This window comes from Amphiura filiformis, chromosome 19 (genome assembly GCF_039555335.1).
Source record: "Amphiura filiformis chromosome 19, Afil_fr2py, whole genome shotgun sequence".
In the NCBI taxonomy this organism is placed as follows: domain Eukaryota; kingdom Metazoa; phylum Echinodermata; class Ophiuroidea; order Amphilepidida; family Amphiuridae; genus Amphiura; species Amphiura filiformis.
Window position 1 is genome coordinate 37,088,688 of NC_092646.1, and position 14,121 is coordinate 37,102,808.

General features: G+C 38.4%; 2 protein-coding genes across 2 annotated transcripts; both read right to left on the bottom strand.

The window, feature by feature from the left end:
• Positions 1-1,346: 1,346 nt before the first annotated feature.
• LOC140141242 (uncharacterized) lies at positions 1,347-9,150 on the bottom strand. Its single transcript, XM_072163048.1, has 2 exons — positions 9,067-9,150; positions 1,347-4,804 (listed from the first exon to the last, which is right to left on the bottom strand). The coding sequence occupies exon 2, from the start codon at positions 4,756-4,758 to the stop codon at positions 3,208-3,210; it is 1,551 nt and encodes a 516-aa protein (XP_072019149.1). The 5' UTR covers positions 4,759-4,804; positions 9,067-9,150; the 3' UTR covers positions 1,347-3,207.
• Positions 4,761-13,596, bottom strand: LOC140140545 (uncharacterized). Its single transcript, XM_072162304.1, has 3 exons — positions 12,692-13,596; positions 11,635-11,741; positions 4,761-4,804 (listed from the first exon to the last, which is right to left on the bottom strand). The coding sequence occupies exons 1-3, from the start codon at positions 13,594-13,596 to the stop codon at positions 4,761-4,763; spliced, it is 1,056 nt and encodes a 351-aa protein (XP_072018405.1).
• Positions 13,597-14,121: the final 525 nt, after the last annotated feature.

Genomic DNA, 14,121 nt, shown 5'->3' on the forward strand with positions numbered 1-14,121 from the left:
CAGCTCCATTTGAAACTCACTCACTGTCCCTCAGGGGAAGGTTCAGGTTGAATCTTTCTCAGAGGGTGTAGAAATTCAAACGGAACTGCCTAATGTGCTCATTCCATTTGAAATTCATACTCCCCTTGTGGCAGATATTTCCAAAATCTCTCACAGGGGGAGTGTGGATTTTAAATGTAATAGCCCATTACAGGTAGGTAAACTTTTAAATTTAGTTACGATAATAAAAATATGGAATGACTTCCATTTTTTTTTGCAGCAATCAAAAATTTCATAGCCATACTTTTTAGCCAAGGATTCTATACCTTAGCAAACATGCAAAAATTTAAATTAAAGGAGTATTTCGTGATCCTAGCATCCTCTTTTTATGACATTTTTCAGTACATATCCACGAAAAAAGCATATTCCCAAAAATTTCAGTTGATTCCGATTTTGTGTTCGCGAGTTATGCATGATTATGTGTATTACACTGCTCCATAGACAATACGTTGTAATTTCGTTCTGGCATACCAGAACGAAATTCAAATTTCGCGATATCTTTGCTAAACGAATTAATCTGCAAGAAATATTTTGTACATAAACATTATGTAGCCAGAGTATTCCAGTGATATAAAAATCTCAACTTTTTTTGAGAAAAGTGGGGGGTTGAGGCTGTGGATCACGAAATGCCCTTTTAATTTACATAGTTTGCAAAATTAATTCAGACAAATGGGTAGAAAATTTCATTATTTTTACTTTCTGGAAATGCCTTTAAATAAAAATTTGCAGCCTGTGCACTTTTTCATTGGGAATTTCTGGACCGGTGAGTTAAAAAAAAAAAAGTTGCATACCCGTGAATGAGGATACAGTCTCAAAATGACAGATGAATAAATACGTTCACATAATTCCTGGTCAAATAAAAAAACAACAACAAAGATTAAAAAATGTTTACTTCTTGTTTCACTGGCTGTAAAATGTTAAATTTAAGGGAGCGGATAACAACCTTTGCACAGTATTTTTTGTGGAACACGAGAGCACATCAGATAAATCCCCCACCCCCGGGATCTACGCCTATGACTGATATACGGGCGTACGATACGTGTGTTTGGAAATCACAACCTCTCTATTGGTTAAACAACAGAATTGTCTCATTAAAGTACTGTGTCAATTAAGAAATAAAATAATGCACTCTTGGTGTAGGAAAAGAGCAAAGAAATATACCACTGATGATTTATAATTGAAGACCGAATTAAACCAGACCAAAAATGTTGTACTGCGCAGGTCAGCAACCAATCACGTCGCACCTTTGCCCTGACGTCAGACGCAAACTAGTCCCGGGAAACTAGTCTTGTTAATTCGGTCTTCAATTATACCTTTTTCTAAGCAACAGATATCTACCGCGAAATTACAAGTGACCCGGGTAAAATGGACCACGAATTGCATCAATTGGGTCTTCATTTTGATTTCTTTTCAACTTTTTCCAATTAAATTTTACACAATAATAGTAGTGTACAAAGTGTCTACCAAACATGCCAAATGAGGTCAAATCAGGCTTCCAGTTTGGCTCTCATTTGGTAAAAGTTTCCAACTCAGCTTCTGAGGGGTAGGACTACATAATCCTTAAAAGGGCATTTCGTGATCTACAGCATCATCCCCTTTTTTCCTCAAAAATAGTTGAAATTTTCAGAAAAATCAGAATCAACTGAAATTTTGGGAATAAGCTTTTTCGTGGATATTTACATAAAATGCCACAAAAAGAGGATGCTAGGATCACGAAATACCCCTTTAAGTCGCGCAAACAGCGATAAAGAAATTAATATTTGCAGAATTCCCGACCTTATTATATATACGAGCATTTTGGAAGCTGAAGAGAATTCTCACCAAAGTCATCTGAAGCCCAAGGTTCGAACTCTCGCAGATCATATTCTCCTGACTATGACGCTATCCTAGCCCTCGGTCCCAGTTAGTCTCGGACCCAGCCGATTTGTGCTCCTCCGTCACTGCGACAACCCGTGAAATGACGATCGCTGATTGGTTAATGAATTTCTAAATAAAAAGGTTTTCAATTGGCTATATGACACCAGGTGACTGCTGAGTTAGGACGTGACTTGTGTAGGGAAGTGGAAAACATATATTTGTATTACCGCAAACGTAAAATGTACCACTCTGCTAGACTATAACGGCAGTCACTGAGGCCGGCATCAATCGTCTGATATATAGTGCGTACTCATGTGCATTGTGTAGATTTATATCACTACATGGCTGTCCATCAACCGCTGCATGCGCTAAAGCCCGGCGCTTGATTGACAGTCAATTTACCTCGGTTATTTACCGACTTGATATTCAGCCAATCAGAAAAGACGTACTATGAGGTTGTCGCCAAACGGTTTGTTATATAGTGACGGAGAAGCACAAACCGGCTGGGACCGGGGCTACATGTAGGTCCCATCTGCTTGTGTTCCTTCGTCACTATTAACAAACCCGGCTGGCGACAAGCTCAAAATAATGATCGCTGATTGGATATATGACTCAATTTCCATGCTAAAAATGTTTCCAATTTGCTATATGGGGCCAGGTGACCACGGAATTAGGACGCGACTTGTGTAGATGTGATTCTCAGTAATTAGACCGCACAAATTTGTAGCTAAACTTGAAAACCGCAAGCCCAAAGTGTACAATACGGTTCCCGTAATTGGATTGGATTATGGATGGCAGCCACGGTGGCGCCACTCGTATAGAACTGAGCCGCAGCGCCTAATCGCGCGGATTTATATCACCGCACGGCTGTCAATCAATCACTGAAGCCAAGTCGGTGATTGACATCCGATTACCCCAAAATTTGGAGATAATGGCCGGGACAATCATAAAAAAATTACCTTCGACCTTGTCGCCAGACGGTTTACGGTGACGAAGGAGCACAAACCGGCTCAGATCGAGACTAACTACATTGTAATAGTACCACGTTTTTCCATGCGTTCCGTTGCAACAAACGCTACATTTTCCGCTACGCGGTACGTTTACGGATCTCCGTAGCGATTTTCGGTTGTCAGCTGCGATTGTCCACGTACGTCAATAACAATAGGATTGACATTGTTCCCATGCAGCGCTGCGTTTTGTCTTGGCGCCAAATCGCTCGCAAAAATGTGTAACTACATACCGGTCCTCAAGGCTCGTCATAGTAATAATGCCCTCTTCCGAAGTGCTGATTTATGTCTCTTATTATTATTGTCAAAAGTCGGAACTCCTTTTATCCAACAAAATTCCATCAAGGTCCGGTATAAAAGCCACCCCAACATGTGTTGTTTTGCATTCTTGTGCGAACGATTTGCAGTTGTACATCATGATATTGTATTTATGTTCGCCTAGTTTGGAAAGTGCATTCTGAATAACCTTGTTCGCATCAAGACAAGAGCCTTCGCTGTAGATGACCTTGAACATGACTTGCTTAAAAGGTACCCATTCTTGCACCACACCTTTCTCGTAGGTATTTCTGATAACTTTGACTTCTTGGCGGTTACCGTCATGCTCAATACAAATGGCGTGACAGCGTGGATGGAGACACCACCCGTATATGATTATGTGATCGCCTGCACTGATCTCCTCAATGCTTGTCACCGCTTTGTCATCTTTAAAAGGAAGCGCTCCGATTTTCCCAGCAACATTTCCCAACCACGTACCAATGACCTTGCCGATAGCGCCGCATATTATTCCCGATGCAACACCGCACACGAGAAGCCCCAGTGGCCCGAAGGGTGTACCAGCAAGAGAACCGATAGCGAATTGAGCTCCTATGGACCCAGAAAGTGCAAACCCAACTGTCACTAAACCTTCTATTACGCGACCAAGAACCTCTTCGATATAATCATCCCTTGAAAGGCTTCCGTTCTTTCTCTGTTCGTAAGCAGAACTAAAATCCCACACAACATAATAACTTTCCAGCGCTATCACTACACCAGATGCTACCCCTTTACAGCCGTTGGCAATCTCCATCAGCATTTCTTTCGGAACAAGCTCTTCAGCAAAACCTGCCGCCTTTGAGCCAATCTCACACCAGCCTTTGACAAATGACTTCATAGTTACTACAGCAGTCTCACTCACGTACTCGTTAAATTTTGCATTCAGCCACGCAACCTGGTGCGATTGTGGCGATCCCGTTTTGCAATAGGTCGCGAAAGTTTCGCAATTGTCAATGAATGGTTTGTATCCTGTGTCTTTTCTCCTTGATTTCGCTCTTGCAACGACAAGATCTGGATCATACAACCTCGTGATTTCATCCGGGTATTCGATACGGTACATCTGGTTGAACAGCAAACCGTTATTTCCATCGATTGATAATGTGCTTCTGACGATCTCAGGTGTCCATTGTTCCTTTAATGCCGTCCATTCTATGACTGTGATTTTATTCTCTTCTGAGCGGACCTCTTCCACTATTGCATGATGCCACATTCCGTGTAACCTATGCCATGTCACGTGATCCCCTGGTTTGATTTCAATAATATTATTTACATCAATCTTTGTTCTTGGAGCTTGGATTTGAAACGACGTATTTGCTTCCAGTTTTAGAGGCTCACTCAAAAACAAGAATTCCTCCTTTCCACGCGGACGAGGTGCATCAGGAACATCTTCTGAAACATGCGGCATATACTTTTGTGGTAGCCATTCCACGTTGCATTCGCTGCAGTATTTGCCAATTTTTTCTCCCGTTTTAGTTCTATACCATCTGAAGTTATCTTCATTCCAGCAAATGCATGCATCTTCGAAACCGATTTTGATGGACATTTTTAACCAACTAGAAGATGATGTCTTGCATGGTTCTGTTGTGCATCTGTAATTGATAAAAGAAAGAAATTATAACTTTAGAGTCATACGAAATTAAACTTTACATATCGAGTACATATAATGGGTTATTCCATTTGAAATCCACACTGCGGAAGATTTTGGAAATATTTTCCCCAGAGGGAGTGTGAATTTCAAATGCAATTAACACATTGGCAGCTCCATTTCAAACTCACTCTCCCTCAGGGAAAGCTTCAAGTTGAATCTTTCTCAGAGGGTGTATGAAATCAAATGGAGATGCCTAATGTGCTGATTCCATTTGAAATTCATACACAATTTGTGGCAGATATTTTCAAAATCTTCCGCAGGGGTAGTGGGATTTTAAATGGAATAGCCCGATGTTCCAATAAAATCCTACCACTAATCTAAAGTAAAATAGGAATATGAACCAACCAAATGCTCAGGTGCAAAGGTATTGTGAGTCAATTTCATTAAAGGGAGTCTCCGGCAATCATAACATTATGCCTTATACATATGTTAGAAAAATAATTAACAAGCACGAATCACATGGTTTTATTTAAAACAAACTCATATTGACCTTAAAAACGAATAAAAACAGTCGGCTCACAACACGCGATATTCAAAATTCCCGCGCCGAAATTGTCTAATTGCAATGACGTAAAGGTTTATGTGTTCAATTGTCGCCAGCCTTCATTGTATTACTAGGACGTCATTGCACTCGACAATTTTGGCGCCCGGAAATTTTGAATATCGTGTATTGAGAGACGGGTGTTTTTATTAGTTTTTATGAATCAACATGAACCAAAGAATCCTTAATAAATGTAAAACAAAAATACAGAGCAGAATATAAGTATGATAAATCAAATATTAGTTAACATTATACGCAGCACTGAATAAGAAAGTCCAGATTTGAACTGATCAATAGAAATTGATTGTCTCAGATTATAGGGAAGAAAGTTCCATAGTTTCGGTGCAACAGTAGAAAAAGCACGGTCTCCCAGAGAATAATTAGATCGTGGAATTTTTAATAGACATAAGCAGGTTGCACTCATCACCAGTGTATGTCTGCAATAGATTGCAATTATAGATTGAATAACCGCTCTTTTCAAAGATATTATATTAACCTATTGCTATGGTAGTTAATATTGTTACATCATCACTTCTACGGCGAATAGTCCATTACAAATATAATAATATTGATATTTCAATCTTGATGTTTCAATAGTCATGATAGTAGACTATATAAACTTACTGCTGCGTCAAAAACTAAAATAATTGTCATATTCCGGTACTTTGACAGGTTCCACTGTCAAAATTCTCATACGTTGTTACATTTTAGTGACTTTTGACAACAATTTGTTCAGTGTCGGTCAAAAGTTCAGTGTCGATCAATAGTTCGAAAATATAAGTTAAGAAATAATTGAAAATTGAAACTATAAAAATATTTGGAATTTTAACATGGGAATTGTCATAATTTTGACGAACAATTCCGTTGTGCGTGCCATTGTGTCTCAAAGTCTGACGGGCAATAAAAGTCAATCTCAATATTTTGCCAATTAATTTGTGTTTTAAGGGTGTTTTTGTATGCTGTGAAAATCAAGTCTAAATAGTTTTCAAGGCCAGTCTATATATGAAGAGCTTGGTTCCAAAAGGCGCAAACTCCAAAGGCTGCTTTGTGTAAAATTCGGAATAATTCTGGTATACCTTGCGCACAAGTACCTAACCCTAATCGTAACCCAGTACCCTAACCCTATAACCCTAAAATAATTGGGTGCGCAGGGTAAACCAGAATTATTTTGAAAACACAGGGTGCGCAGGGTAAATCAGAATTGTACCGAATTGTATTCATTTGAAGATATCCTAAGAGTAGCAGTAACCTTGACTATCTCTGAATAACATTGGACCACTAGAATAGTTATAACAATTTTTGGTTATCTTAAAAAAGTAATTGCAAATCTCTTTAACCTACCACGTGCGAAGAAGGAAATATTAAATATAAAACTTTTTTTGTTCCAAAAGGAGCTAACTCCAATGGCAGCCATTTTAAAACTTTGCATTGGAGAATTTTCAGGGGACAAAATGTTGTTGAAAATAGTTAGAAAATAAGCTAGAGCACAGATCCTGGTTCCAGGATCTGTGGCTAAATAAAGTTACAAACATATCAACTACAATCGTTAAATTTCATTTAAACTTTAAAATGTCAAAATATACAAGAAAAATGTTACACAAGGCAGCTATTTGATTTAGCGCCTTTTGGAAACAAACTCGCCATGCAAGTTCAGCAGACGTCCGGAAAATACATACCGCTAGGATTCACAACATGCTCATTTATCAGGGCGCATTCCTTAACCCTAATACCTTTGTACATTCATTGAATGACCTTTGAAAATTTGGGTACACAAACTCATACTCGGCAACTTGAGGTCAAATTTTGCTCTATGATTGTTTAATTAAGGTTATTAAACTATGGTATTGGGATGAGGCCATTGTGGTCCATAGCATACAGATCATCGTCACATGATTTTAACTCGCCTGTAGTGTTTAGTCCAGACCGTGACTGACGTGACTACAATATTCCCAAAACCCAAAACAAAGCAAATTGGCGTTGTCCAACCATGCATGAAAATAAAACGATTGTAATAATCTCGTGACCAGAAAACGTGAATAACGCAATAAATAACAACAACAACATTGAACGTCGCTTTGAAGATATAAATTAAAGTATTCAAATGAATTAATAATGGATGAAATATGAAATTTGTCACTCATTTGTGAATAATATACTCGCGTACATCTCTACATAATTGTGGCGTGCAGACGTAGCCAGGATTTTTCCAGACGGGACAAAGGGTCTGTGGGGTTGAAAAATTGTTTTAAAGGGCCTCAAATGTTAAATTTAAAATATATTGCTAATAAGCTATTTAGGCTATACAATAAAAGAGCATAATATTATTATTGTCAGCTTATCATTGAATCCAGGAGATATGAACCTAACATGAGGTACCAGCCTATACCTCATATCAACACCCCTCACGCAAGTGTATTAAACCAGGGAAGTGCATTTGCACCTCCCTGATTAAACTGACGGTCATAATTATCAAGAGCTATCTATTGAATAAATAATTATATTAATCTATTCATTGTGCAAATATTTTAACAAAAATTATATTTACTTATTGAAGGTTTTGGATTTTCCCATATATGTTGCTTTTATCATTACTGATTAACATCCATCCACATTGATATTTTGAACTGATTTTATAATGATAAGAACTGAACTTTCGCAATCAAGTTGTTGCCCTTAAGGGTAGACGAGGTATTGTTGGTCGAAGCAACCAAAAATCGATTTTCATTATCTAAATCAATATAATGTTATTATTGAAAAGTAACACTTTGATGTTTTGCAAATCATATACTTTGAAAACATTGATTTATTGTTGTTAATGAGTTAATACGAGTATGTACGTTTTTAAAAAGTGTTTCAGCCCGCTTTACAACATAACTCAAGAACCACAGGACCTACAAAAGTATATCTGTAATATTTGAATTTTTCTACACACTCTCTATGAAATGATCAAGGCAATTTTTGCCAAAACTCAATACCATTCGCAAGATGCTATGAACTACCAAATCGCAACAATTTAAAATAGTTGCTAACCTTAAGTACCCAGTTCATTGGTCACATAGCAGTGTGTTATCCATATAAATATCATTTTGATATGTCCCTACCTACTCTTTTCACGGTTGCATTTTACGTTGCTATCAAAATGTGTTTTTTTTCTGTACAATATGCCCTAATTTAATAATAATAATATAATATGTTGTTGCTTTATAGAGTTTATTGCCAAATTTATACTATCATAAGATAAACTTATGTGTTTTTTGTACAGGCTTGAATACGCTGATCTGATCATAGACTTGATAAAAAAATCGCTTGTTCCCCCCTTTCAAAAATGCTTCCTTCTTTTTTATGGCCTGCCAACAAATCTTGCCCCCCATAACAGGCCACCCCTGGATACATATAGTTATTGGACCACCCCCTAAATATACAAAAATCACTTGACATTGAATAGAGCTAGAGTCTCACAGTCAGACAGTACGTTGTCAATATCGCTCAGGTGATCAAGCATTTTTATGCACTAACGAATTCTTTCAAAATATTGGATGAAACAAAACATTGAACGTATACCCTGTGTCAATGGAAACGGAAAGTGGTATGTACAGCTAAATGAAAGCAACAGCAAACACACTAGTATCGTAGCAATAAAATAGTGTAATAAAAATGCTTACCAATGATTGAAGTGATTCTTCCAAAACTACGTAACACAAAATATATGTCTATGGCATGAACGAGTGCAGTGTATTCGAGTTGGCAATTGTCACGAATATATATATGGATATCTTTAGCTCATGGGTTTTTCCAATGCTATATATAAACGTACCGATGACGTCATTCGGAAATCCCAAATTTAGGGAGTGTTCATTTAATACTTTGGTAGGGGTTGGAAAAGTTGGAAACTCCCTCTAAAATTAACAATCCCTTGACAAAAATAAATGTTATTAACTCATTAGTTACAAATTACCGTTTTGAGTTATTACTCATTGGAGTCACAGTGTAACACCTGGCTGTCCAAATTTATGTTGATTTGGAGCTTGAGAGTACAGAATTGAATACTTAAAGGAGTATTTCGGGATCATAGCATCCTCTTTTTATGACATTTTTCAGTAGATATCCACGAAAAAAGCTTATTCCCAAAATTTCAGTTGATTCCGATTTTGCGTTAGCGAGTTATGCATGATTATGTGTATTACACTGCTCCATAGACAATGTGTTGTAATTTCACGATATCATTGCTAAACGAATTAATCTGCAAGAAATTTTTTGTATATAAACATTATGTAGCCAGAGGTTTCCAGTGATATAAAAGTCTCAACTTTTTTGAGAAAAGTGGGGGAATGATGCTGTGGATCACGAAATGTCCTTTTAACATGCGCGGAACTCGCATTAAAAAAATGTGCATGCCTTGTCGTAGATTTTAACCCGGACTTTTACCCTCAAAGCTCCGGTTTTTGATCCCCCCTATAAAGGACTGAATTGGGTTTTTTATTCCCCCATTTTAGGACCCACAATTTATTTGATCCCCTTATTTTCCAACCCCGCCAAAGTATTTAGGGACCGTTCACAAACACTTGTAAGGGGGGGCCTGATGCAAAAAAAATCATCGCGAAAATTTTTGCACGCCCGCACACTCCGCGTAGTACGCGCAGTGCTTTCGGACGCGTTCATTTTATTTGCAGGTTGTTGCATTTATATTTGCCTGCATTTTCCAAATTTTTAATGACAATTTTGTTATAAAAATGTAAAAATCACGGGATTTTTTTCTTGTGTATGAAATAGGTTAATAAATGCATATCACTTTTTGCTCGAGAAATTGTATAAAATAATGCACTTGTACTGAGATGTTGATGCGTCTAATGCACGAGCCCTGAAGAGGGGTCATCAACATCTCAGTACACGTGCATTATTTGTACAATTTCACTCATAACAAGTGGTACTCATGTATTAACCTATAATTAATCAACTTTTCAACATCAAAACATTGCTGGAAAATAACGAAACAAACTTTCTTATGATCTCATGAAAAACCTGTACAAAATCCCAACAGGAAAAGTGGCGGCGCTGTGCTTAATCAGCTAATTATCCACATTTTGTACACGTAACTCAGATCCCGGTCAGACGTTCATGATATTACAAAGCATGCCAAGTAAAGATGGTTGTAATATTTGCCAGACATACATTTTGTATAAATGCGTGATTTTACTTTTAACAACGTCATTGGATTATTATGATAAGTTGATCTATAGGGGCTTACTTATTTGTCTGCGTTGTCATTTTATGGTGAGGTGTTTTGGACTAAGGTGTTTGCTTCCCATACTTCTTAATAACTGATAGCAACATGGCTGAAAGCTGCAACGCCATGAATACTTTAAATTTAACCCATGAAGAAGCTTCGGCTATAACTTATAGTCAAGGAGATACAATCTTTATCACTATTGTATTGCCGATTGTTGCAGTTTTTGGTGTATCAAATAATCTCGCTTTCTTGTTTGTGATTTTTCGAGTCAAAGAAATGCACAATGTAACCAATCTTTACTTTGGTAATCTTGCCGTTGCAGATGCCAGCTATTTGATAATCATGGCAACCAGATATATTTGGATCTTCTTTGCAACTTTACCAATCCAAAGCCAAAATCAAGGAGCCATACCTTGGAAGGCTCCAATCAGCTGCCAGTTACCAAGCATCATTACATATGCAACTTATTTTTCCTCTGTATTCTTGATAACGCTTGTTTCAATTGAAAGATACTTTGCAATTTGTCACTCATTGCGACATCGTGTCTTGAACACAAAGACGAGAGCTGTTGCATTAGTGACTGCTACTTGGATTCTCTCGTTTGGAATGACAAGTTTCTTTATAACGCCAATATCTACCAGACAAATATGTTACATACTACCAGAAGATATTGCCAATGGACAAGATCCTATCATTGTATATGCCTGTGTCAGGTCCTGCAACTCATGTATTTCGGTTGTTTATTTGATCGATATCACACAATTTACTTTTGCTTTTATTTCAAATTCATTATTGTACACATTGATTGTTTTGAAAGTGAGCAAGCGAGATGTTGCTGAAAGTAGAGCAAACATTATTGTAAGAAACGCCGTGGTCAGGATGGTTATCATCACTTCTGTCATATTTTTTGTCTGTTCATTTCCTTATCAAATTGTCAATTTACAAGAAATCATTTTAGGCTACGGGGGGAATTGGTTTATGTCCGTTGAAAACTATAACTTACTGTCTTGGATTGGTCGGGTTACTTCGTTAGTCAATGCCTCTGTCAACCCTGTTGTGTATAGTCTGACCAACACAAGATACAGACAGGCATTCTTAGAGGCATTCCGTCTGGGGACACACAGAAAATTATGTCACCAAAACATTCGAGTCACGGGTTGTGCTATTAGTCATGTTAGTCGCTCCAATATGTTGGATTCTGCTAAACTCTAGAAAATGAAACATATATTTTCATTTCTCAAAGTTGCAAATGCTAGCTATTTGATAAATACCTATAAATATGGTAACCAGATATATTTGGATCTTCTTTGCGACTTCACCAATCCAAAGCCAAAATCAAGGAGCGATACCTTGGAAGGCTCCAGTCATGCAGCTGCCAAATACCGAGTCAAATCATTTCGTGGTCGAGTCGAGTCATTTCTAGCAATAGCTCAAGTTGAGTCGAGTCAATTGACTCGAGTCACTATACAATCTCTATGGGGAAAATTTCAAGATCCGAGTCGAGTCATTCCATTTGTCAAAAGTCGAGTCTCGAGTCATGACTCGTCACAAGTCTGCTAAATGCCAAGCATCATTACATAATATGCAACTTTTTTCCTCTGTATTCTTGATAACGTTTGTTTCAATCGCAACGTCCCTCTATCTCTAAGGACCGCTATCTCTAAGGTTCGCTACCTCTAAGGTTCGCTATCACTAATGTGTTAAGTCCATGGAGATGATAATCCCGCTATTTCTAATAGAGAAAATGGTTCGCTACTTCTAAGGTTCGATATCACTAATTCAGAATAAGGTTCGCTAGTTCTAAGGTTCGATATCACTCATTTTAGATAAGTTAGTTGACTAAATTATAATTCTATTCAACTGGACTTACTATTTGTGATGGCTACGGTATCACGTCATATCCATGACGCATCATCAGGCCGACTGGTCTTGAATTTGCTCTGTATTCTTGACCTGTGACGTCACGATGGTAGAAGTGACGTCACACGAGAGTCGTCGAGGGATCTTCCTGATGGTCGGTTCGTAACTCTTGGACAAGTTGTGGCGTAGTCCCCCTCCACGATTCAAAGTTGGCTCCTCCCTGCGAACATATATAGCTTCCTTCTTTATCAAGCACAATAACGTCCTTGTCCTCAAAGTTGTGTTTGGCTGCTTTGAGGTGCGTGTATACCGCCGAGTCGTTGAGCCCTGTTGAACTGGGTCGACGATGTTGGTACATGCGCTTGTGGAGAGGTTGTTTTGTCTCCCCTATGAAGTAGTTCTCACAATCCGAATCCTGGCAGTTAATCGCATAAACAATGTTGCTTTGTTTGCGTTGCGGGATCTTATCCTTCGGATGGACTAACTTTTGTCTCAGAGTGTTGCAAGGTTTTAATGAGACAGTGATCTGGTGCTGTCCGAAGATCCTTTTTAACTTCTCAGAGACATCTGAGACATAAGGGAGAGTGATACCGAACTTGCGGGTGCTCGAAGCGGTGGTAGAAGATTGGTTGGACGATGTTTGGTCCTTTTGCGGTTTCAAAGCTTTATGGAACGTCCAGTCCTTGTACCCACAGGTACCCAAGGCCGACTTCAGATGTTCGTGTTCACCAGCTTTAGCTTCGTCCGTTGACGGAATGGTCTCCGCGCGGTGAAAGAGCGTTTTGATCACACCGAGTTTGTGGATGAGTGGATGATGGGAATCAAACTGTAAATATTGGTCCGTATGTGTGGCTTTCCTGTATACTGATGTTGAGAGAGTGCCGTCTGACTGAATTTTGACCAAACAATCCAAAAAGGGTAACTCGTTATTGGCCGCACCTTCTTGGGTGAACTTGATGTTGCTGTCAACAGAGTTAATGTGGTCAAAAAACGGATCTAGTTCGCTCTTTTTGATCTTAACGAGAGTGTCATCGACATATCGGAACCAATGCGACGGTGAAATACCACTGTAAGAGTCTAGTGCAGTCTGTTCAAAGCGTTCCATGTAAAGGTTCGCGACAATTGGGGAAACGGGGGACCCCATCGCACATCCATGATTTTGTTTGTAAAATTTCCCTTCAAACACAAAATAAGTTGAATTGAGGCACAATTCCAAAAGCGAACAAATTTGGTCCACGTTCAAGTTGGTTCGTTGACCTAGGGTATTATCAGCGTGTAAAGCTTCCTTGACTGCGTTTACAGCGCCCTCCGGTGGGACACTAGTGAACAGGTCACAGGTCAAGAATACAGAGCAAATTCAAGACCAGTCGGCCTGATGATGCGTCATGGATATGACGTGATACCGTAGCCATCACAAATAGTAAGTCCAGTTGAATAGAATTATAATTTAGTCAACTATTTGATCTACCTGGATGATTGATAATATTCATAAATACATTTTAGATAAGGTTCGTTATCACTAATTTTGAATAAGGCCCGCTATCACTAATTTATTGAAAGTTCGCTCTCTCTAAGGTTCGCTATCACTAATTGCAATTAAGGTTCGCTATACCTAAGGTTCGCTATCACT